The sequence below is a fragment of the Esox lucius genome, chromosome 24 (assembly GCF_011004845.1).
Source record: "Esox lucius isolate fEsoLuc1 chromosome 24, fEsoLuc1.pri, whole genome shotgun sequence".
In the NCBI taxonomy this organism is placed as follows: Eukaryota; Metazoa; Chordata; class Actinopteri; order Esociformes; family Esocidae; genus Esox; species Esox lucius.
The window spans coordinates 10673948-10699541 of record NC_047592.1 but is presented as its reverse complement, the minus strand read 5'-3'; the positions used below and the strand labels follow the sequence as shown (position 1 = coordinate 10699541).

The following is a 25594-nucleotide window of genomic DNA, read 5'->3' as shown; positions in this document are numbered from 1 at the left end:
TTTTGTGATATACAACTTCATGAAATATTGGCACACACACAGATCATAACACTTAAATGGAATATGAAAATACAATTCTGTACAATAATTGAGTAGTAAAGATTACATGAATGTATCAAGGGATCCCACAACTACACGTTCCACAGCAGATGACTGTCCTGTGACTAGTTACGTGGGATAATGGGGACTACAGCTAGAACCATGAGGTTTCACGTTTGATGAGATTCACCTGAGTCATGTAGTTATTCATCCAACAGTAATTCTGTATGAAAAGCAAAAAAATACAGTGTTGCTATTTGAATACAACCTTGCTCCCACTGACTCGGTTTAATCAAATAATGCTTAAAATATACACATTACGAGTTATGCATCACAGTACAATCTGTTAGACGTTAAATGTTGCAGAATGACAAGTACAGCAGTTACCAGTATCTAGTAAGGCTGTGAACAATGCTACACAGCTGAACAGAATCTGTACATGGTCATTCCACTGAGCGTTGGAGGCTCATTTGCATGAACTGTCCCTTTTAAAACGACCGTCGCTTGAATAGACACTGCATTTGAAATACCTCATTCACCAACGACCTCATGTCTTAACTGGAAACAAATGCCCCCATTTACTGCAGATGTACTGTATTGCAGCCGCGCCAGAGTAACAGAAGAGGAAAACATGTCCTTTGGGTACCTTTTCGATTGGTTGATGGGACTCGATTGGTTAAATGTGTGGCCTTTGCTGCCATTCGCCTCCTCTCGTGTCGCCACGGCGAATGGAAACGAAGCCGCTCCGGTTCTAAATCCGACGTAGAGGTCCCCTTGTGGGTCACGTCTTGAGGTAACACACGTAGCGATGTCCCTTGCCGGCCTTACAGTCTCTGGGCTGCCACTTGGCCTTCCTCCACACCAGAACACACCTTTTGGTCCCCTTCCTCGTCCCCCGGGCTGGGCTCTTCCTCCAGTTGGTGTAGGTGACAGGCTCTCCGCCCGCCCACTCCCAGCGGCCCCGGCTCTCCCTGTCGTTCAGGCCTGAGACACGGAGGGGACCGCGAGAGAGCTTAGACAAAAAAAGCAGGCACGCTGAAGCCCGTCAGTCCAAACGGTGGTAGAAAGGCAATGCCTCACCTATCCAGAACGGTTTCCTTTCACTGAAGTCCCACAACCAGTCCATGTCGGCCTTGGAGGAAATGCTCACCAGACTGGCTTGGTGACTGAAATGAGAAGGAAAACATGGAATGATGGTTTCCGACAACAAAATAGCACGCTGGTTCCTTGTCCCCATCCGGTTCTCACCTCTCCCGACACGCCTTGAAGGCGGTGCTCCACGTAGCTTTGCGCTCGGTGCTCAGGAGGAAGCAGTAGCCGTTGTGATAGGTCCAGCCCTTACCACACGCCTGACCCCTGACCATCTGTTGGGTGGAGCGGAAAACGAATGATGCCGGCATTTGTTATTGAACGACGAAATAATTGTTGACTGTTGGCTTCCTGGATTAGAATGTTGAGATATGAAGCGGGGCTGGTCCATACTCTGACTGTAATATAAATGGAGGACGTCCCTAATCTATTACCATTATAGCTATGATAAGAATGGGACTAGTCCGTAATGTCTGACTATGATAAGAATGGGACTAGTCTGTAATGTCTGACTATGATAAGAATGGGACTAGTCTGTAATGTCTGACTATGATAAGAATGGGACTAGTCTGTAATGTCTGACTATGATAAGAATGGGACTAGTCCGTAATGTCTGACTATGATATGTGCCTTTATAATAATACCTACAGCACTATAATGCTACAATAGTTTTTTCATTTTCATTCCATTTCAGACATGGTCTGTCTCCGATTACCTCATCAGTGGGTGCCCAAGGCCTCCAGGAGACCCCGTTGCAGTAGTGGAGTCGGCCTGAGCTCTGGTTGAAATGCAATAGCCCCATCAGCCCTGGGACACAGGGTTTAGGGCTAAAGTTACCTGGAAGCTCCTGAGGACAAAACCATCAAAGTAACACGTTTTTTCGGCCATCTTATAATGATTTCAGCCTCTTCAAATTTCTTTCCCACCAGTTCAACCAAGACATCCAAACCTCTTGATGTGGTTGCTGACGGTTTTCAGAAAACGTCTGTGATATTCACCTTTACGGTGGCTGGCGCTGTCTCTGAACGTGGGAGCAGACTGTCACCGTTCATTTTAGGGACAGGGACAGGCTTTTGATTCAGAGCCAATGGTTGGGGGGCCCACTGCCGCCCCCTGCTGGTCACCTGAATATTAGCTTTCCTTCCCTTCCGGGATGGAGACGTCTCATCCTCCACTCGTAAGGACGTGATCCCGTGGTACTGCAGATACAGACCGAGGCAGTGAGTAAATGCACCGGATTGGACTGGATTCTGTGTTGAATTACATTAGCGCCAAAAGGTTGTAGCCTGAGCTTACCGTGAACACAGTGTCTGTTCCATTACGATGGACTGACGATGGTGCAATCTATAAGAACAGTGTACACATTATGCCAAAGCAATACAGCATGGCGGGGTGGTATGTGGCCAATATAACACGGCTAAGCTGTTTAAAGAAACAATGTATTTTGGTCACGTTGTTTTCGGCCATATACCGCGTATGCCTATTGCTATTCATACCACGTCTGTAGTCTTTATGGACTCATTTGACACAGTGAGCACAGTGGTTGTTGCAGAGTCTAAACTCACAGCCTTTCTGTTGCCCACAACTCTGAGAATCTTCCTGGGTTCGACCGGCACCGTAGCGTGCACGTCAGCTGGGACCGCCTGGGAGACGCCATCGCCCAGGGTCCAGGTCACCTGCTGGTCCACCGGGGCGAGAGGCAAGGCCTCCAGGTGAATGGAGCCGTGTTGGGGGTAGGGCCCGGCCTGCACCTGCTTTCCCCCAAGACTGGAGCTCGCAGGGCCCTGACCGGCTCCACATTGTCCTGGAAAGGCACAGAGATCTAAAGTCAGGAATGTTGTAGCCATATCGACGCGCCTGTAGGATAGGGACACAACAAGTGACTGGGAAGCGTGGTGAAGGTGACTTTTACCAATACGGCTGGACCCTTTTGAAAAGACTCACCTTTTCCTGCGTCTCTAATCTTGACCAGAGCTTTGGAGGTGCTGCCCAGCAGGGCTCCCTCGGGGGCCACTAGCACGACTTCAAATGTCTCCTCCGCCTCCTCCAGATGGTCTTGGGTGATTTCTATACGCCAGCTCCGTTTAGAAACACCTTCGCGAAGAGCAGAGGATTGAGTCACCGGTCTCCCTATCGGTGTTGGTAATTCAGCGTCTCACTACAAAGTCACAACGTACCCGGATCAAACTGGATTAGGCTGGATGGGCTCAGAATGAAATCCTTCCCAGCGGTCGCGGTGCCTTCTCTTACCTAAGGCGTCGACCAAGAAGGAAACCCCCAGTTCAGTTACATTCATCTCACCCTAAGGCATCGCTCTGCCAGTCAATATCAGTCGCAGCACCGTGACCCATCAGAAGCATAGACTGACACGCGTTCTCATTAACCCACTGGAGCCTAGAAGCCGTTGGCACTGTGTTTGTGTGTGTGAGCAAGTATAAAAAATATATAATTAACTTGTCTTTTTAAATTAAATTCAGACTGTCAACTGATCTGCCCCAAAGTGACAAAAAATATTAATGAGAAAGATGAGAGACCTTGATGGTGATGTAGGAGGAGTCAGCCACGCTGCCTTTCCGTAGGATGTCCAGTGAGACGGCGCCCTCGTCCTCACAAGCCTGGTACTCCGACCCAGCCAGCTCCACACGGCACCACTTCAGCTCCAGCCTGCAGAACGCAGCCACGGGGGAACACATTTTCCATTCACACGCCAAGCAGGAGTCCCACCTCTCCAGGTGGGTTCATCGTGACTCTAACGCTATCGTCTTTCATTATGAGCAGTACAGTTGTTGGGGACCATTTATCAAATCTTTATAAAGTGTCACGTGTCATGTGTGTTACCTCCGCTGACTGTACAACCTAATATGCAGCAGAACCCTTTTAATGGTATTTGTGTGGTGTGTGGAGTAGCATCTCACGTGTGGGAGGGCCCGGTGTTCCCCAGAGGGTCAGAAACTCTGAACTCCAGACTGTCTGACAGTGCTTCCGTCGCTGGGTCTATAACGTACACGATGGTCCTCCTGTTCAGGTCCCACTGAGTGAAACGCTGTTGGACGAAGCTGCCTGCATAAAGCACAGAGCAATGGTTAACTGTGCCTGTAGAACACCTGGGTCAGTTAGGACCGCCGACCACCCGCCCGACCGCCCTCCCACCTGTCGCACTGTTCTCCAGGTATCCGAAGTATGGCGGTCTGTGAATGTGGAATGTGAGGTCTTCGTCCTTGGTGTTGGCGTCCTGCGCTCTGAGCTCCCGGGACGACAGGTAAATCCCGTAGCGACCGTCAGACAGGGCCTCGGCCTTCCACAGAGACTGCAGCTGCGCCACTTCCGGGGCCGTGCTGTCCAACAGCTCGATCTGAAATGCAGGGTTGCGTCTGTTATGGACCGACAAAGACCCCCTTAGTGTGTGGTTGGACGTGTGTATGCAGATGAAGGGTGTCCTGCCTGAATGGTGAAGACCACAGGCTCCGTCTGCAACCTCCCCTCCAGCAGGAAGCCCCTGTCGGTGGTATCCGAAGCCGTGAAGGCGAAGCGGTCGATCTCCGAGGGGCCACCGCTATGGGTGTAAGTCACCCCCTGCTCCTGCAGGTCCCACTGGGTGAAGTTGCCCCCGGCAGCCAGCGGGACCCCCCCCCGGAGCAGGGCGCCATACTGTGGGGGCTGGGCCACAACAAAGGTCAGGTCAGCGGGTGGGGTGTCGGGGTCGGACAGGGCAAGGGCCTGGGGGGTCAGCACCATAGAGGAGCCCTGGGGGACTCTCAGGCCGCTGTTCGACACCAGGGAGGGCAGAATGCGGTCCGTGGTCTCCACCGAGATCTCCAGGGTGCCGTTACGGGTGGTCTTGCCATTGCTGATGACAAACCTGGTAATGACGGGGTAAGAGAATTTGACATTCGTCGTTAATTAACCTGGTAAGGGCAAGTGTAAGGCAGTAGGACTCATCGTTAATTAACCTGGTAAGGGCAAGTGTAAGGCAGTAGGACTCATCGTTAATTAACCTGGTAAGGGCAAGTGTAAGGCAGTAGGACTCATCGTTAATTAACCTGGTAAGTACAGGAGTAAGGCAGTAGGACTCATCGTTAATTAACCTGGTAAGGGCAAGTGTAAGGCAGTAGGACTCATCGTTAATTAACCTGGTAAGTACAGGAGTAAGGCAACCCAAAGAGTGTCGTACAGATTAGAAGAGTGGTTGCTATTACTGTAGTCTCTCGAGCTGTGCGGTGCCTCGGTTGTCGTGGACGTAGCCCACCAGGTTGGCAGCGATGTCCATCTGACTGAAGGTGCTGATGGCCACTCCGGGGTGCTTGATGTACTCCATGTGGCCGTGTCTGGGTGGGACCGTGATGATGTAGAGCAGCTCTTCGGGTTTGTCCGTACCGTCTGTCGCCAACAGAACGTCCGTGGTAAGGATCACGCGCTCGCCACGGCTGGTTTTCACCGGCTTGACAAAGATGGCAATGTTTCCTGAAAATTGGTATAAAGAATGAAAACAACTGATTGTTAGCTAACTAGTCAGCTAATTATGCCAACTGAGTTTTCAGTTCCCTGCTTGACATATGAACAGATGTCTATATTTGTGACTTTTCCACATTATTGTGTTACATCATGAAATCAAAATGTATTTAATTGAGAGTTTTTGCCACTGATCAACACAAAAAAGGCCATAATGTCAGTGAAAATCTAACCATTTTCTAAATTAATTACAAATGCAAAAAAGAAAACCCCTTGATTGCATAAGTATTCACACCCTGTGTTACGATGCAATGAAGCAGAATATCCGCGTGAGAAAGGCACTAGTCAGGGAGGCCGTTATATTCCTATGTCTTCCACTGTTGAGCTGAGAGACACAATGCATTCTGCAACAATAGCCCAGGTGCTTCATAAAAGTGGCTTTCATGGGATTGTGACAATGAAGATTCATGTGAATTAAGATTCTATAGTCTGATGAGAACAAAATAGTGCTGTTTGGTTTCAACGCTAAGCACTTTGTCTTGACAACACTATTTCTACTGTGACGAATGGTGGTGGCAGCATCATGCTATGGGGATGCCTCTCAGTGGCAGGGCTTGGGAGACAGGTCAGGATGTAGGGAAGGATAAATGGAGCAAAATACAGAGGTCCTTGAAGAAAACCAGAATGGGGTGAAGATTAAATCTCAGAAAAACCAAAAGCGCAGACAAGTGGCTTCGGCGCAAGTAGATCAATGTTCTCGAGTGGCCCAGTTAAAGCCTGGACCCGAATCCCCAATATGTCGAAATGGACTAAAATTACTGTTCACCAAAGGTCCTCATCCAAATTGACAGAGCTTGAGCAATTTTGCAAAGAAAAATGGATAAAACTTTCTGTGTCCAGATCTGTGCCAAGCTCGTAGAGACACCAAACAGTCTCAATGCTGTAATGCTTCCCGGCAATGAGCGTCCAAGGCTCAAACCATTCAGTTCATGAATTGCAATAGTTTAGTCGAGCAGTTACTCTAAATTTTTACAACTCACAATTTTTCCATGACTTTACAAATCCACATTTTCAGTTTATTGCCATGCTTAGAAGAGGTTCTGGACACAGAAGCTAGCCCCCAACTGATGTCAGGCTACGTCAGTGACAATGAATTTAGGTCACAACCAGCGTTGTGACCTAAATTCAACCAGCGTTGTCCTGCCAGCCACAAACCTTTCTCCATGTCCTTGAGGGAGATGTGGAAGTGCTGTGCGGGGGAGCGGTTATTCCCGTCCAGCAGATGAAACGTAAAGAAGTCCTGTGTTGCCCCTAGGGGACCCGTGTGGAGGTAGCGCAGCCGATTCATGTCCACCGTTTCCTGGGTGCAAGTCATCCCGGCGGACTGGGTCACCCAATCAGAGCCTACCTGAGAGGCCAGGAGAGAACAGAGTGGAACACGTATAACTCATACACACCTGTTATAGGGATTAAGGAATGTTCCTTTTGTCACAACGGTGCCTTTAGTGTATTTTTGAAACAACACATACTGCTGGAAGACGGCATCTGTACTGTGGGATCTGAAGTCTCAACAGTGGCAGCGGAGGTGTGGAGAAGGTACAAACCTTAACCTGCAGGAGGCCCTGAGTAGGAACCTTCTCTAACATGTAGACGATCTCCTGGGAAGGGGTGTCACCGTCCTGGGCGAACAGACTGGCACTGGAGATCAGCCTGGCGTCTCCCGCCTCCACCTCCAGGCCGTTGTTCCTACAAGGCCAGAGTCATTCACAGGCGGGTTCATTTTAAAGATGTCCTGCGCTGCATCACAGGTTAGGGAAAATGCTGTTACGTCGATAAATAGCTGCAATGTCAGACCGTAATGTCAGGCACCGCACGCATAGATTTCATTTTGTAAGCTAGATGATGGCCAACAGATTTGTTTCCCGGGGAGACTGTGGTGTAGCGCTCAGGCGTTCTACAAGGGAGCTTGCGGTTAGGACACAACAGAAACGCTCCTTGAGGATGGAAGGTTGGCAGGTCCCGTTACCTTACAACCCGAGGCTCCTCGTCATTGACTGGAAGGACGTTGACGGTCACCTGTCTCTGGAGCTGGTGTTTGCCATCGGTCAGCTGGATGGTGAAGGTGTCCACCATGTTCTCAGAGTCGTCATGCATGTACATCAGGGACATACCTGAAGACCAAGGGAGAGTGGACTATCACTGCCACTGACTGTCTATTTGCGGTGTCAACCCATGCCATAGCTGATACAACCAAGCTCAAGAATGATGCAGGCTACTGTGTTGATTTTAGAAGATCCTCTGTCGAGGACTTTCTAATGGACAGTGTACATTACCGTTTCTTAGTTCCTCCATGGTGAAGTCATGGACCAGAACCTCAGCGTCCCAATGCCTGTGGTTGGTTCCTCCGTTAGGGGGCAGACCGCTGCCATACGTTCGGCCCATGATGGAACCGTGCTGTGGGGCCTGGATCAGGCTGAACTTCAGTTCGTTCTTAGGGATGTCTAGATCCACTGCATTTATAACAGCAGGATCCAGCTGTTTCATGTGTCCCTCTTGTACCTTTTCAGTGGAGATAAGGTTGAAATTAGTCTTTATGTCTTTATTAAAACTCAGCCCATCCTGGTACTTTCCTGGATTGGAACTGATGGTGACCTCGGTGTGGATAAATAACAGCTTCACCGACTCACCGTGATGTTTCTGGCGAGGAACTCCGGGACCTCATCATTGATGGGGCTAATGAGGATGTAGAAGGGGACATTGGCAGAGGTGTGTTTCCCGTCAGAGACGCAGAGGATGAACTGGTCAGCAGTTGGCTCGATCCTCTGGTGTCTGGACTGGACGTAGTTCACATGTCCTTTCAGGATGTCCCCGTAGGAGAAGGAGGCTAAGCAGAGACCAGAGGCGAGATGCTGAGGTGGAATAGTCCCGTATTTTAACAGCTGCTGGTAATATTTATGGTCTCCATGTAGAGGAAAAGCTTTGTATCTTTTATTAATAAATACCTAATTTTAATTGTTTGTTCTGAGTTGACAGCATTACTATATAAAGACAGGTAGAAAAGCAGCAACACGGAGAAGTATGAAGGTGTTAAGCTACTCACCAATACTGATGCCTGTGTTGCTTTTCTCAAAGCCAGGGCTGGGCAGCGTATTCTCAATGTAACCATACTGGGGAGGAACGACCAGACTGACCACCAGCACATCCAGAGGAGTGTCCACATCCAAGGCCCTGAGGTGGGCTGCAGTGATCGGAGCCACACCCCCCTCATCCACCACAACTATTTCTCCTTGGAAGTAGAGGAACATCAACATTGAAGACGTTCATTCATCATTCACGGAAGTCGCTAGAATGTTTTGACCAACATTTTGTTTTGATGTTGGTTGGCCAATTGCAATTCTTTTGTGTTTGGTTCAACTAGCGTATCCTTACTGTATCAGGTGTTGGCAAAAGGGGTTAAAGAGAAAAAACAAAGTTTGGTCTCAAACCCTTTTATAAAGCTAACAATCTTCATCACAACCATCTGAACCACAAGGAGAAAGAAAAACAATCCTAGGCACCGCTGCAACGTTCCTGCAACATTGTGACTGCATCTCTGCACTACCTGTACCAATAGAAGGTGTCTGGCTGTCCACGGGGAACACAGTGACCTTCAGGTCATACAGAGGCAGGCTTTCCTGGATGGATGTCTGGTGCCCTTTGAATGTGTCCCCTCGGCCACCGCAGCACAACGGGGCGTTCTCTGCCTGGCTGTCCGATATGACGAACGTGATGGTGTCGTGTCGTGGGCTTAGCCCAATCTCTGCTCCTGGTAGTCAGAAGACACATGATTGTATTCAGTAGTGCCAGTGAACGGAAATAAATAACATGCTCAAAATCTGTTGTTTTTGCTCTTCGCCAAGACAAACCAAAAATAAAGTGTAAAATTCCTAGGGTTAATGTGGGCTGTAAAATTATATAAAAACATAAATACAGAAAAATGTAGGGTCATGCTAGGAAAACCTCTGTGCCATTACCCTTACAAGGGTAGGGGGCACAAAGTACTAAAACCAAAGATGCCAATAATTTTGACACCCAATTCTTCTGAACCACATTAATAATAGGACATGTGGTGGATTGGGAGGTCTAGTATGTCACATATGATATGACACACGTGAGGAGGCACCAATAGGCTACCTGTGTGCTTGTAGGTGATAATCCCCGCTACGATGTCCGCCTGAACAAAGCGATCGACCACAACAGCGTTTTTGCGCACTACGCCGTGGTGTGGCTGCCGGGCAATCATGTAGGTCAGACCGCCGTCATCGCTGTCTACGTCGGTGGCGTAGATGTATTCAACGGTGATGATGACTTCCTGTCCTTCTGCACAGTCCAATACAGGCTTCAGGTCCGGCATGAGAACCGGAACCTCGTCATTGACCAGTGTCACCTGTTGTCAAAGATATGGTCTGTGTCTCACACAGCAAATAGTATGTTCATATTACTGTTAGTGTCCACATTTTCGTTTATTTGGAAGCAACGGTACCTTCACTTCCAGAACAAATTCGACTGGGTTGATCCCATCCGTAGCGATGAATTCAATGGTATCTCCCACCGTTTCCGAGCTGTCGTGACGATATCTGACAAGCAAGCGACCACAAATGTATTTAGATAATTCTGATCGCTAAAAGAGTTTCAATTACTCAAACATGCCTTGGAGGCAGACCTGTCCTGAAAGCAAACATGTATGTGATTGGTTGACTGTACAGAGAGGGCAGAGCTTACGTTCTCACTCTGAAGTCTCTCAATTTAAATCTTTAAGTAAAACGGTTAGGGTTAAGGGGAAGGACAATCATTAACTGAGGTCACATATCCTCTTGGGTTTGAAATGCAAGCTCTGCCCTTTCCATTAAGTCAACTAATCTCAATGTCTGCCTTCAGAGCAGATTTGCCTCCAAATTGAATGTTTGAGTAATTGAAACACCCGACATGCAATTGCTAAAAACCATTTAACTTTCATTGTTGTGAAAGCCGGTTCTTCCCACGTTTTACTGATATCATACAACAGTTTTGCTCCTATATCACTATTTAATGATGCTGCATAATCAAGCAATTCATGGGGTATACATTCTAAACAGTATAAGAGTACACTGGAAAGCTGCTAATTAACAGGACCAAACTTAACACGACTTCTGTTGTGCTCACCAGTGCAAGGAATTAAGTGTCATTAATCATATCTGACCTAACTTTTAGGCTTTTCAGGTCGCGAACAGTAAAGGACTGGCCCGGTTTCATGGGGAAGCCATCCAGCTGAACAGCTCCGTGCTGGGGCTCCTTCTTCAGCTCTACCCTTAGCTGGTCCTCCATGGAGTCATGGTCAGTCAGCTGGAGATGGTGAACACCGACCAAGCACTCCCCACCCTCGTCCACCGACGGCGACTTCATGTGCACCTGACAATGACACATGAACGAGGACCACTCAGTGGAAGGCCCGAAGGGATGAAACCTGTCCGGCTTTCATCCTTCTACTCAAATTATGTAAATCAACCAATTTAAAAACCAACTGAGAAGAAAACCCAGTTGGTACTTCAGCCTTATGAAGTCTTACTATCCCTCGCTCGGTCTCTAAAACCTGCTTAAGCTAGTGCTGGGTACTTTGTGACTGATGTAGCTTGAGTTTAGTTATGTCAGCACGATTGTAAGACCGAACAACTGTAACTCAAATGCTAGCTAGCCTAACTGGTAGCTGTGATATACAACACTACATATACTGTAGGGTATATTGCTGTACCTCTGGGGCCAGGTTGTCTACGGGCAGCACTGTGATGTTGAAGCAGATGCCAGGCACGGTGGTGCCCTGTTGGTTGGTGACAGAGAGCACCAGCTGGATGTGCTGTGGGTAAGGCCCAATGTCCACACTGGGTGGCATGTAGGCCACCTTCATGTGGTTGACAGCGTGCTGGAACGATGAAGAGCACGGATTAGCACACCAAGCCGTTGAAATATCTCGGTCTGGACAACTGTGTCGATTTGTGAGGAAGTGAATCCGAGCTTACCTGTGTGAAAAGCCTTAGCACGGGTGCGTCGGGGTCCTTTCTAAATGTGGGGATGCTGTCGACCAGGAAGAGCCTCCCGGCATCATGACCCCTGCCCAAGAGGAAAACAGTACGTTGTGCACACTGGGTCTGCATATCGATTCAGTGGCAGTGGTGTCCGTCTTCCCTGACTGTGTCAAGACCTGGAAATGGCTGACTTAACTGAAAGTGAGATCCTCACCCATAGGTGTGGACGAAGAAGGGCGGAGTGGTGACCGTGTATGTGAGCTCACTGTCCGGCGACTCTGGGTCGGTGAAGTGGAGCTGCTTCTTTGTCAGGTGGATCACTTCCGTCTCCCTGGCCACCAGGCACCGGGTCACGCCGGGGACCTCTTTGGGTGGCTGGTCAGGGACGGGGTTGATGTGCACCACGATGACCTGACAAGGTGACAGGTTAGGACCGCGGAGTAACCTGAGCTGGATCGTGCATCACAGTGCCAGGTGTTGAAGGGACAGTGAGCCTGTGAGGTGGCCCATGTACTGGCCATTTGGTCACTCCCTGTCTTGGTCATCGTAGAGTTGGTAAACATGCTTGATTTAAATATGTACGGATGAATCGGCCTTGAGTTGATTTGCATGACAACTCATCACAATCCTGGTTATTCTTTTTTAAGTGTCATTTTTTATATACATTTAAGTACAAAGGTGATGCTCAAAAAAGTATATTTTTGGCAGGACAGGCTCATGATAAATGTTTGCACATGGGCCCATCACAATCTATTGTAGTTACACCACTGGCCCTGACCAAATGAAAATAAATTATTTTTAATTTACAATCTTGTCTTTACGCCTGATCCAAGTATCATTGGATCCAATATACACCTGATCCAAGTTACACCTGATCCAAGTATCATTGGATCCAATATACACCTGATCCAAGCTACATCTGATCCAAGTAGCATGGGATCAAATTAGTTATTAAGTATTTTTGGTGAAATAATCATCAGGCCTACATAACACAAGGTTTAAGTCGCTTGTAGCTTTTTCAGGTAAACTCTATGAATCCAGATTCATACTGTTAAAATCTAGTTCTTCTCCACACCTGAGGTTCTGAAAGGTTCGGTGGGTCATGGAAGTCGGAGAGCACCACTTCGAAGGAGTCGTCAAACACCTCATTCCCTAGATGGCGGTAGTAGACCACGGAGTGGAACAGATCCTTCTGCAAGAAACGGCTGACAGGATACCCTGAGTGGAAAAAGTCAGAAAACCATTTGAATTTCAAACATTAACACGAGCTTGTATGAACCAAATGAATCATTCTTAGATATAATACTTTTAAGTTAGAAAAAAACAGTTTAATTAAATTTTTTGCCTTATAGCTGTAAATCTTTTTACAACACTGTGTGCCATCCAGCAAGTTACTCTCCTCTCCTCACCAGTGAGTCCAGGACCAGGGATCTTCATGAGCTCCCCAGCCTGTGGAGGCCGGGTGACGTTGAACAGAATGTAGTCATCGCTGGAGTCCATGTCCGAGGCCTGCAGGACGGATCCCCTCAGCAGAGCTGTGTGACCCTCAGAAAGCTCCAGAACTGTGTTGGTGATGAGAAACGGTGGGCTGTCATCCTTGGGCAGGATGTTGATGGGGAACTTGTGCCTGGTCTGGTGGCGACCGTCCGTGATTCGAAAGATGACAAAGTCCTTGGTGGTGTCGCTGTCGTCGTGGTGGTACCGCACGTCGCCGGCGTGGATGTCCGCCACGGTGAACATAAATCCCTTGCCGCCTGAAGATTACAGATATACAATGGGATGGTTGCGATGAACGGAAGCCAGTGGAATGGAGTCATGATGCCACGGAAATAACGATTTCACCTTTCAGCGTTAATCTGCCATGCTGGAGGCCGTCCACAGTGATGACGCGTACGGCCTTCAGGTTGTCGTTGTCCACAATCTGGAGTTGGTCCCACGTGATTGGACGAGACTGACCCTCAAGGAGACTAAGACCTAGATGAAAGGGTGGGCAACTTTACATGGAGGTGGGCTACACAACATTTGAATTTATCCAGGGGTTGCAGTGACTCCGCGGGTCTTCGAATGCACATACAGGAGTAGAGATGATGTTGCAGTTTCAATAAAACATTTCTGTAATTCGACACCTTTTGCCATGGGGTGGACACAATAAATATATTTTTTAGATGATATCTCATATCTGATCTGAATATTCTAATTTGTGGAAGAACCATCATATAATCTGTGCAGAATTCATACATTTGTATGGATACGGACACTGACACTCACCCATGTTCCAGGACACCCTGGGTGCATTGGTGTCTGCTGTTCTGACGGACATATGGACCACAATGGGGGGGCTTTTCTCAAAGAAAAAGTCATGTACTTCAAATTCCGCCTGTTGAAGAGAACACCAACTGAAAATTTGACATTCCAACTTCCAAGATCTCTTTGAAATGTATAGCCAACTCCGGCTCAAATTAAGCACTCCCCATTGGGCTTTGATAAAACGACATGGGAATTGCCTTTCAATATTGGAACTGTGATGTGCTAGATAAGGGAACAGCATTGGGCACCTCATAGTTCCTGCGCTGGGTGTGGGATGAGTTGGGCGGCTGGTAGCCGATGAGCATGTCGTTGAGGTCCACCCAGGTGAAGGAGGAGATTGGCCGAGTGTGGTCCGACAGATGAGTAATGAAACCCTCTGAAGGGGGCTTGGTGACGTTAAACACCAGGAGCTTCTTGGGGGTCTCCCCGTCATCTGCGTCCAGGGTGGCAGTGGAGAGTGGCGTGAGGATGAATTGGTCTACCTCCAGGAGGAACATGGACATGAATGCTGGCTTGGGCGGCTGGTTGTGGACAGCACCGGTGATGTGGATCGGTATCCAGACTCGCTCGGACTGGACATAACATGCAAACGTAAACACAAACAAACAAAGACATTCTTCTGTGAGGTCGTGCCAATATGCAATGCTAACTGAGGGTCTTTTCATTCGGGAATAGTCTAAGTTAAATTGACCAAGGCTTTCGTAGAAATAACAGCGCCACAGTACTTTGAATTACCTCAAGAATACAATGCTTAAAAATAGAAAAAGTTGAAAATGTAAATGTTGGGATGTAACATAACACACCTGGTATATGCCACCACTCCTGGTGTCAGTAAGGTCCAGCCGGATGGCGATGTAATCTACATCTGGGGAGGGCGGGTCGATGTGCTGGTACCTCAGGCCCATCAGCAGGAACTCATCACAGGGCACTTTGGTAACCTTTGCCAGCTTCAGGCCCCTGAGGCAGTCTTCAGTCTTACACATGGCCCTGGCCTTATTATCTGTGTCATTAGGACAGGAAGAGGAAGCTTAGAGGAAATGTTCAGGGGTCAGTCGCGAAGACTAACCACCCTTAAGGGATTTTTGGGGGTTCATGTGTCCCACTGTTTTCTCGTGCGTTCATATGGATTCATGTTGTACTCTACTTTTCCAGAACTCAGAGCCTCCAGTCTACCAAGCAGCCATAATACTTGTTAAAACGACTATTAATATTATACTAAATACTGCTAATATCACATAGTGTACCTAGCTTCTGGCGGAGAGGAATGAAGCTCTCTGGTTCATCTCCTCGAGCTTCCAGCTGCTTCGGCTCTCCAGTAACTAGCTGACCATGAGCTGGTAAGTGGGTCTCATGGGTGTCCACGTGGATGCTACACTCCAGACTGGTCATCCTCTCATAGTGGAAGGACAGCACATTTCCGTCCAGCGTGTCTGACAGGCCGTAGAATTCTGGCACCACCAGCGACTTGAGACCTGGTTTGATGATGTTGCAGTCGGGCTCCATGACCTCCACACGGAGTGAGAAGACCTCAGTGAACGTCTCTGTCTCTGTGAACCTATGGAGAACACCATAATGTCATTCTGCAGTTAGCCCACTGTAGCTTCATTGTTAGAGGGTCCATTTACATGGAACCCGATAGGTTGGTTAGGTCAGTGGTTCCCAAACCTCTCCCGGGGACCCCCAGCTGTTCCGTGTATTAGGCGTATCCCAGAGTTAGCTCACCTGAATCAACTTGTCATCAGCAAGTCCTTGGCAGCTTCAATCAGGTGAGCTAGTTCAGGGCTCCAATATATTTGAGAGACAGCTGGGGATTCTCAGGAAAGGTTTGAGAACCACTGGGTTAGATAAGTGGCCATTTTTAAATTCCCTTTTCACATATCTCTGTTTAGCTGCAGGTTGTTTACATAACCTCATTTAGTTTCTTAATTCCTTCAACCCTAAAACCCAATTGAGTACAGTTTGGATAGATACCTGTAGAGTCGGAGTTTGACAGTATCTTCCTTAAGTATGGGGCAGCCGTTGTGAACATACTTCACCTCATCAGCAAGGTAATGGCAGTCAAATACCTACAGTTATAATGTAAACATTAATATAGATGCCCAAAGTAGAATTCACAATTAACATTTTATAGGCAGTGCTGGCATCTGAAGTTGTAGCCCGAGCCAAGAATGCTAATAAAGTTTTCTCGCATCCAGCAAAAAGAAACATTCAAACTAGTGGTGTGTACCAATTAATCATCTGACACTTTATTGTGGTGACTGGTGGAGAGAACTAAAAGAAACAAAGAATGAATTAAAGAAACGAAACAGAGTTACGTTGCTCTGATTGTTGAGAGTATATTCACTTTAATTAAACAAGAATGGCATTTTGTTACCAGATGACAAGATGGAACAACTCCAAAACAACATGGAATTCAACAGTGACTATAATCGAGGTAGGCAACCAAACCAGAAGTTTCGTCCTATCATCTGGTAGCAACATGACCCTGTTGTTCAATTACAACAAACATCACATCAATGTACATAACTGGCCCATTTGAAGCTTGGAAAACCTGTCATTGTGGTCTCAGACAGGGCAGGACAATAGCCAAAGCGAAAGAGTGGCACATTTCTGGCTGTGTAGGGGTACCTCGTGTCCTTTCAAATATTCAAAGGCAATTAGGGAGGGCACGAGGAATAGCCCAGTCTCTTTCAACAGACCTTCATTAAACCTGGAGGCTGCCTGTCTCTCCCTACAGAGGGCAGACCACAGCTCAATTAATGTCCAGCGTCTGACACAGAATGCTCAGATATCCCGCTTTGCTATACATCAGACGTATCCGATTCAGGCTAATTACTAATGGCATCCATTGCTTGATTTGGTTGAGTTTGTCTGTCTGCTTCTACAAATTACGGCTGCATTTTTGTAATCAAATTCCAAAGAAGAATGATTTACTTCCATGCCCAAAAGGGCCATTTTCCTGGACACTAACCAAACTTTGACTTGGACAATAAATCATCCTTAATTGGGACCCTGGATTAAATGTCCTTTTTAGTCCAGGAACAGGCTTAATCTGAATCAGGAAATCCTCCCCTTGAACGTAGAGCAAACAGGCCCAGCTGCTTCAGAAACATACCACCTACCACCCGTGGCCCCAAGTACCTAAACCTCTTAATACAACAGGTTTATGATCTGTTTTTAGGATCAGCAATTGGGGCAATGTGTAAAGAGTTGTTAGCGTTTATTAGCGTTTTACTGCTAGTTTCCCCAGGCCAGTTGTCTGTCTCTAGTTCTAAATTCAAGGTTGTAATTGGACATTTTCCAAAGGTCCACTACAACCAGGCAGGTGAGAAGTCAACTTACAGGTGACAAGACAGCTTATAGACATTGTGAGGTTCTGTGTTCAGAGTATGTCCTACCACCACCTATTTGGAATGAAACCCTGCTCAGCCGACAACTCAAACAACAATTGTGACATGTGCAGTTCGGAAGCGTGCCGCGTTACCTGAGGCGACAGAGTCCCCACCCTCTGCGTGATTGGCTCATTGAGCACCACCTCCACCTTGCAGGCGTCCTTCACATGGGGGATGTGGAACTGGAGGTCCCCCTCCTGAAGGCACGCCGACCGGCCCCTCTTCACCCTCAGCCCCAGGTTCGTTTTCACCAGCGAGCTGTGAGAGGCTCCAGGCAGCACCAGCAGCAGCATGGGCAGTGTGAGGAGCATGGTCCGCCTCCGTTAACCCAGCGCTGCCTTTGACTCAGCGGAAGCCCTTCTCTTGTCTCCTCATGGAACGGGTGCCAGCGTTGGGTCTGAATCCAGAACTGCGAGTTAGAGTAGTCCGCTCTTTAGGGACTCCAGGATGACTCTGCGGTTCTGTTTGCTGTGCAGATGTTGGTGTGGCAGATTGTGTGAGGGGTTTTTTGTGGTTGTAGTCCTTTAGGGGTATTGCCTTTTTGGCTGTAAGGTAAATCAAAGAAAAGTTAATTCAATTGAATTACAGTCCATTGTCATAGGGTTCACTTTAACTAAAAGTATATAAAAACTTTTGAATACAGCACCGAGTATTATATTGAGTACACATAATATAATGCTACTAGTGAGTTTCTTTCAGGAAGAAATTCCCCACTGTCCAGGTCATCACTAACACCTATAGCAACAAACTCCGCTTCCACAGCAGCACATTTGGCTTTAGTTTTCTATTTTAAAATTGCAACCACAAATGTTGCTTTTTGTTTTTTTCACAGTTCTTTTGGTAAGACATTTTCATAATTTAAGGCGCGGTTTAAGCATGAGGTGGTTAGGAACAGGGTTAGTGTTAGATTAATACTCATCATATTTTAATAATACCAATATGAATATTAAGAACATATTGGAGGAACACTTGTGTTTTATCAGTTTGTGTTGTCCATCATCACATAGAAATGGTCACCCTTTAGCAGGAATCTTGTTTGCAGTAGGATACTTTCGTAGGTTTTCTCATGAGAGGAATAATGGGGTTCCTTATGTGAGACTACTGCTCACAAAGTCTTAATTGGTCACAGGTCTTTTGACAAGAGCCTTCATTTGGCATCTAGCCTCAACTCTTTACGAGGAGTTGAAGTGGTTTCCGGGAAAATAACACTTTAAATGGTTTTCGGAATCAAAGATTCTCAAGCTGTGTCCAGTCAATGAGTCCTCCAAGAAAGCAAATACTCTCTCTGTTTTGAAGAGAATTCTGTACCTTCATAGAATGTTGCTTGTTCTCGGTTTAGAGTTTGAACGGGACCAAGTAATGATAATATTTTCTAGCAGTCTTACATGAAGTACTATTTTGTGGAACAAACTTGGCACCTGTATTGTGAGATCATATAAAAGGTTATCTGTGATACTCTTCAGGTTACCTTAGTAAAATAATTTTAACAAGTTAGGTCAGCTGTGACCCTTGACCTCTATCTGACTTGCAGACTTCTGGATAACGTCTCCACCTTCAACACCAAAACCCAACCTGCTCTTATGGAGTATAGGATGGGAGGCAGCGCTGATTTCTGTCTCCACAAACATTCCTGTGACCTTAAGATATTGACCATACATCATTTTGTTAAAAATTTCCTCACTGGGAGTACTCTGGACAAACCACTCTGCATGCAATCAATTATATGATAATGCTGATAAAGCATCTTGAAGTATTTTTCCCACTTCACATCTGATGGATAGCTGTTGTGAACTGGCACTTCAGCTGATTTCTCAGGCTCTTTCAGGAGTGTGGTGGTACCTTCATTGCCTTGGTGGCAATGTAGCCTCTCGGTGATGTTTAATGAGCCTGTTCCTCTGAAGATGAGATGAGAACAACTAGAAAGAGACCATCTCGGGCTTTGAACTGACTGGGAGAGCCCTGTCTCATCTGCTGTCACTGAACACATGCTGTACACAGTTCATTTCCCCGGACTTGCAGTTTAATTACCCATCAGTGCTGTGATAGATGACTTCTGTCTCTGCTGTTACATTCTCTGTTTTACTAACACACACACATTAAAACACGCACACGGGCGTCCCCCTCCTCTGCACGTCCCATCGCAACTTTGAAAAGCCATATGTTTTCTGTTGGACTTAAGCTTGTGTTAAATGCACAGTTTTACAATTTCCACATTTACAGGTTACACCACTGATTTGTCTGTGAACTATTTACTTGAATACTAGTGAATTCTGGTGAATACTTGTTTCTTTTAAACGCAGGTACCATGCAGCGCACTGATTTCAATGACTTAATTTGACCTCTTTTTCATCCTGTCTGCTCTGACAAATGTGACTTCAACCAGAGCATAGCTCAAGTTATGAGGACTTAGCTGAGCAACAGCTGCCGGAGAGTTGACCAATGACATTTATGAATAATTACTGTGCAATGAATATCCAAGAAAAACATTTTCCCTGAGTAGATTATCTTTGAGAAAACAGAGAGGAAGTACTAAAAAGCCCTGAGGGAAATTAAAGTAATAACGAGCTAGGAGTCAGATTTCTTCTGTCTCTTCCTGAGTTTGGAAGCTGTCTTGCAGTCCTGGACATGTCTTTGTTTACTCATTCCTTTTTAAGCCTCTGCTTACCTACATCCCTTGTTATTTGCCATCCTCTACAATACACCTCTAAAAGCTCTTCTCCCAAATTAGGTATGTGCTCTGCAACCCTAGACACACTTGCTCCAGACCAGACAAATGCATCTGTCTTCAATCAGTGTCAACAATAGATGTAACCGTTAAGGAGAGAAGAGAGAAGAAAAATTTTAAAAATTACATTAACTCACACCAGATCCTGAGACAATATATTGACTATATATATCAAAAAACAAACAGAAACTGGCTATCACACCAGGGCATATTGATTGCAGACCTGAGGTTCTCCATCACTAACCCGTTAACAAAAACTACAAACACACACACTCACCCACTGCCAAGAACAGATGACTTACCTGATGACAGTCCTATAAAACATATTGGATATATGTGAGTCGGGCAGAAATACAGGCCAGTGGGGTGACATCAGGAAGTAGAGGATTGTCTTTTTGTACGAAACATGGTTCTGTTGAGCTAGGGAGCAATTTAGCCTGTTATCAGGGTGACCAACCAATGCTAGTTAAACTAACAAAATGTTGTCATGTTTGTGACAATGGAAAATTATGGGGCCATTGGCCCCACCCCCATAACTGTTACAAAAAATGTTGTCTATACCTAGAAACATATGTAAGGGGATGTGTGTGAAACCGTTCCCTCATCTAATGGGCGTTGTTTTACGTGTCTGGATGTTTGGCTCATGGCATCATGCTTTTCACACGTCAACACGGATGCACATGTTACTGACCTCCTGCGCTGCTGTTTAACAGGGCTGTATGGACTCTGGTGTAAAGCTGGACTCTCAGGATGGATTGGGTGGACCTGCTCACCATGACAAATTGGGAGGTGCAACTGCTGTGTTCAATCCCTGAAGGTATTTAACGTGTGACCACAGTTATGTTCCGGTAATACAGTTCAGGTTGAAGCGCCTCAATTCAAATGGTTTGAAATGCCCCCCCCCCCCCCCGCTTAATATGACCCATGTTGGACAGATATTCTGAAATCTAAGGCCGCCCTCACATTACTGAGCACTTCCAAACACCAACCTGAACCTTGTGCCATTGAAACATGTCTGACATGTGCAGGCCTTTTAATTTAAACGAGGACAACACCAGTCTCTGTAATTCCACACTGATGATTGGTCTTTTTGAGACCTTGGAACTGGGCCTGAGCCCGACGGCTAGGGGCCAATCGTTGGTAATGACCAACTAATTCCTGACGCAACCTGCTTATTTCCAGATGCTCCTCCGCGTGTTAGCTTTTGGCACGTGGGCACGCTGCCTCCGGCTCCAGTTCACAGGCCTACTTCCCAGCCCAACCCAAAAGAGGCATGACTTGCCCCCTCCAATATGCAGTCTTCACTACAACCGAGCTAACAGGATCAAGTTGACTGGGTGCCGGAACCAGACCCAGAGGGCTGTTTAATGTGCTGATTAGATTTGTGTTAGCCAGGTCCCAGATTTGGAGGTTCTGTCTGAATTGGCAAAGAGGCTGCAGCACAAACACATCCAGGACATTCTCAAGATGTCTCCGCGGGCTTCAGTTTGTAGGACAGTGCCAGTGAGATTCCTTGCGGCGTATACACTCCCTGGGCAAAACTCAACCGACTAGCTAGGAAAAGAGACACCATGTGCTTTGGGAGAAGGGGCCATCGTCATGGATGGTTGGACCAGGATGTTGGATTGTTTCCTTCTCGGATTTCCCCAAAAGGTTGTTTCAGTGCCGTGTGACAGTCATCAGGGTACGCAACGGGGGGAAACGTTAAAATACTTTTCTCAACTGAAAACGGATATTGGCTGTTTTATTGGATAGCCCTTGTCCCTCCCTGCTTCAGTACATTTCTTTCCGTTCTGAGACAAATTAATATGCCCACGTTTATTCAAGGTCCCCGACTTGGAGAGGATTAGGCCCCATTTGTTAGAGGAGGAAAGGGCCAAATTCCCCAGCATTTAAGGCACAGCTTAACACCGGGGACCTTTCCCATCGCTGACCGCCCACTCGAACCGTCTGCCCCAGGCTCCATATCCTGCATCCCCACAATGAGAGGCTTTTAGCAGGATAAACATCACTCCTTTGGTCTGGTATTCTTTCATTTGGCCCTAAAATAAGAAAAAGTGACTAAAACAGGTAGGGATTACTTGAAGTTGTCCAATAAGACACGCTAATTAAAATGTTTCCGTTGCAAAACGTCTCACCTTGCCCTAACGAACTGGACCACTTTAAAGCTAACAGAGGTCTGTGTGGTGAAGGAGGTCTTTTAACTTTGATGGGGGTGAAGAATGTCAGCTAGTATGTGCTGAGACTACTTGAGTGTTTAAATGTTGATGGGAGTAAGACAGTGATTGATTATCTGCTATCCCTCACAGATGGTAAAATCTAGTCCTAATCTCTTTACTCTAGCTACCTCAGGTGTGGAGGTAGACTTTGGTCTTCTCTAAACATTCAGATAGACATATTTTTGTTGAAAATATTCTTCACTTACAGAGAACTGTACAATTCGCCAATAGGAATGTGCAGTTTTTTCAATATTCTTATTATCTTCAATGCGTCTTAATTAAGAAAAAGGTGAGATCAAATTTAGATTCATATAAATTGAAGTGACCAACATTTACCAACCCAGACCCTTATTCAACAGATGAACTCCAAAGGATTTGTTGGATAATCAATTGATAAATATAGGACTGTGTATTCAAGTGACACTTAAAGAAAAACTCTAAGACACTGAAGTAAGCTTCTCACACATTTCAGACACTGTTATCCACTCAAAACTAGATAAACATGATCTTACCAGCAGCAAAAACTGCTGACATTGTTCTGAGAGCAAGACGCGACATGTTTCTCCAAAACCTTGACTCTGATTATAAGGTTAACCTCTGTTGGAGGCGTTTGCAGGGAGGTTTGGAGCAGGTTCAATGCACTAGTGTTGGATGGACTCAGTGTGGGTTCGGGAAAAACATGATCATGTTTAGGATAGGCTTTTTTTGACGTCAGTCACACAGAAATGAATTTGTCAAAAGACTAACCGCAGTACAACATTAAATGGATCTATACCCCTCTTAAATAACTCAATCATGGAGCCATTTCTCTATATTTTCGTCTATTGTATATTTACATTTCTGTGATTATAGTTTGAGGAAGGAGCTTGACAGCTCCAGTGGAAGCTTCACTTGCAGCTCAGCTGTGATCTTTGTTTCCGGAATCTAAAAAAAACACAGTGATAATGGAAGCCTAATACCTATCAGTCACTAAAGGCTTGAAGACGGTTTGATATAATTACTGTTTTGTTCAAACCATGTCTGAAAAACAGACAGTGTCTTGGTTAGAAGCTGTGTACACAAATCAGAGCAAAAAAGACATTCTTCTTGAGTCTGTGAAAAAACATAAAGTGTGTCTGCCTGGCGTCAGATGTAGGGTGGCCTTAATGCACGTGGTTTGAACTTTAATGCCCATCAGAATGGTTGATATAATCCATCTTTCATCAACTCAGGGCTACAACCCTATGGCCTTCACACGCCCATCACACGCCCATCACGCTCATCACACGCCCATCACAAGCCCATCACATGCCCATCACATGCCCATTACACACCCATTACACGCCCATCACATGCCCATCACACGGCCATCACATGCCCATCACACGCCCATCACACGCCCATCACACGGCCATCACATGCCCATCACACGCTCATCGCATGCCCATCACAGATCACAATGCAGTCCGGATGTCTGCTCTGTCTCAGTCCACAATATCTTTAATAATTACACAGACATTATGCATCATTGTTTGGGACATCGGTATGCCTAAGCCAAACTGTGCCAGGCCAAATGGAAATACCAGACCAGACTTGAGAAAAGGGTTGCGATGCCCCCCAAGCTTCTTGTCTTTGCACAGTAGGGAGGAGGCTGCGTTTTAAACCGTGACGTGGTTATGTGTCTGCGTCCACATGGTTGTGGGCCGTGGGTCACTTAAAGGTCATGCCATCCTACGACTTGGAATCTTACAGCGGGTGACTTGTGTACTGCCTAGTGCTCGCTGAAGCAATCCGGTCCTCATTTCTCATTGGTAAGGGCTCTAATGGCACTGTAAAATCAGGATTAGTTAGAGCAGCTGCAAAATAAAGGTTCTGGGGCAAGGTTTAAGAGGATATCTCTGCTACAGGGATCTTGTGACGTCAATTGAGGACCTCACTTTCAAATAGGACCCTTAGTGGCGCAGTGTAGGAGAGTGCTTTATCAACGTTTCAGATTTGCACCCAGGCCCCTGAAGAGTCCGTCGCACGAAGATAGCCCGACTCACTACCGCTGCAACTCTTCAAAGACGAGTTGACACCACCGATCACTCCTGTGGCCCAGCTGCGGTGTTCACCGAAGTGTATAATTGTGGCTCTTCCCTTTGACAAGCAGTTCCTCTCCACAGCTGGCAATGCCTGTTGATCTGCTACCACTGCAGCTCTTCTCATCCTCCTAATGACAGGCTCCTTGCCGGCCATCAATTTTCAAAGAAAGAGGAGGCAAGACAAGAGAGAGAGAGACAAAAGGAAAATAGTCCTCTTCTCTAGTCTAAACATCCCCAGCCGGCACTTGGCTACCGGCCAGCATGTGCATCCAACAACCAAGGGATGACGACTCCCAGGGTTTTTGTAAAGACAGAGAGGGCGAAGTCTCAGTCGAATAAACAGATACAAAGGGAGGACATGAGTCCTGAGGACATGAGGAATCTGTGTCCATGTTATAACTTAAATAGCAGAGTACATAGGAACTGACAAGTCCTGGTGTACTGTATGTTTATAACATTGAAATATGAACCATTTAGCGCAGGCGCTCATTAAAAGTGACAGTGAAGAAGACTGAAGATCTCTGTTTTGACTACTGTAGGACACACAATAAAATGTGTGAACAGGACCATAGAGTTGAACAACAGCATAAAAGACTGAAGTGCCATAACTGATGCCCAAAGGCATGTACTCTTTAACTGAGGTTTGCACAACCATGATGGTGTGATATTTGTTTTTGCTTCGAGAGGCAGCTTTCTCAGAGAAACAATACATTATTTTGGTTGAGTTTGAGAATGCTTTTAAAATGTTTGCCTGTTGAGGGTGGGAGGATAGTGTCTGTTGAGCTCATTCTAGTCCTCCTGGTAAGTTGACATCTTTAGTTAGCTCCAACAAAACCTACCTGTAACATGCTACTAGCACTTTTCCCAGAGCAACAAAACTCATACAAATCCTGAGCATCGATCTTGTTGGTCCTATCACTCTTTCTATTCTTTACTTCTTTACCCACTCACACAGATGTTAAATGACAAGCCAGACCTCTATAGATCCCACCTATGTATTTAAGAAGGAAACAGCCACACACGCACTACATACTCTTCACAGCTCCTTCACATACTTTGCCCTAAGGGCCAAATTAAAGCTGTACCGACTGCCAACCATTGAAGTAGGAAGGCTGGCATACAGGCTGACAGGCAGGCAGACATTCCCTTACCTTTTCAGTTCACAGCCTGGTCTCCCTCTCTTTTCCACAGCGAGCTCCCTCCGTCCCCGCTCTCTCCTTTGCTCTGCGCAGCAACTGTCTCCTTGACAGAGAACCTTGCTTACTCCTTAATG

At 46.5% G+C, this 25594-nt stretch overlaps 1 protein-coding gene across 2 annotated transcripts; it reads right to left on the bottom strand.

Moving 5' to 3' along the window:
• Nucleotides 1-5: 5 nt before the first annotated feature.
• On the bottom strand, nucleotides 6-25594 carry frem1a (Fras1 related extracellular matrix 1a). Of its 2 annotated transcripts, XM_010890268.4 has the most exons (37): nucleotides 25473-25591; nucleotides 17407-17859; nucleotides 15894-15988; nucleotides 15167-15477; nucleotides 14726-14922; nucleotides 14171-14494; nucleotides 13884-13992; nucleotides 13458-13589; nucleotides 13025-13369; nucleotides 12691-12833; nucleotides 11830-12026; nucleotides 11610-11700; nucleotides 11345-11512; nucleotides 10796-11004; nucleotides 10100-10193; nucleotides 9751-10003; nucleotides 9179-9382; nucleotides 8678-8863; nucleotides 8265-8461; nucleotides 7911-8136; nucleotides 7604-7748; nucleotides 7182-7323; nucleotides 6793-6985; nucleotides 5325-5589; nucleotides 4570-4987; nucleotides 4279-4480; nucleotides 4044-4188; nucleotides 3663-3792; nucleotides 3306-3378; nucleotides 3073-3222; nucleotides 2694-2932; nucleotides 2425-2472; nucleotides 2127-2327; nucleotides 1844-1975; nucleotides 1288-1403; nucleotides 1120-1205; nucleotides 6-1023 (listed from the first exon to the last, which is right to left on the bottom strand). In XM_010890268.4, exons 2-37 carry the CDS (start codon nucleotides 17623-17625, stop codon nucleotides 821-823), a joined length of 6588 nt encoding a protein of 2195 aa, XP_010888570.2. In that variant the 5' UTR covers nucleotides 17626-17859; nucleotides 25473-25591; the 3' UTR covers nucleotides 6-820. The 2 variants fall into 2 exon arrangements, with proteins under 2 accessions (XP_010888570.2, XP_028973079.2); XM_029117246.2 differs by lacking the exons at nucleotides 6-1023; nucleotides 1120-1205; nucleotides 1288-1403; ... (7 more) ...; nucleotides 4044-4188; nucleotides 4279-4480 and having other exon boundaries at nucleotides 4902-4987; nucleotides 5300-5589; nucleotides 25473-25594.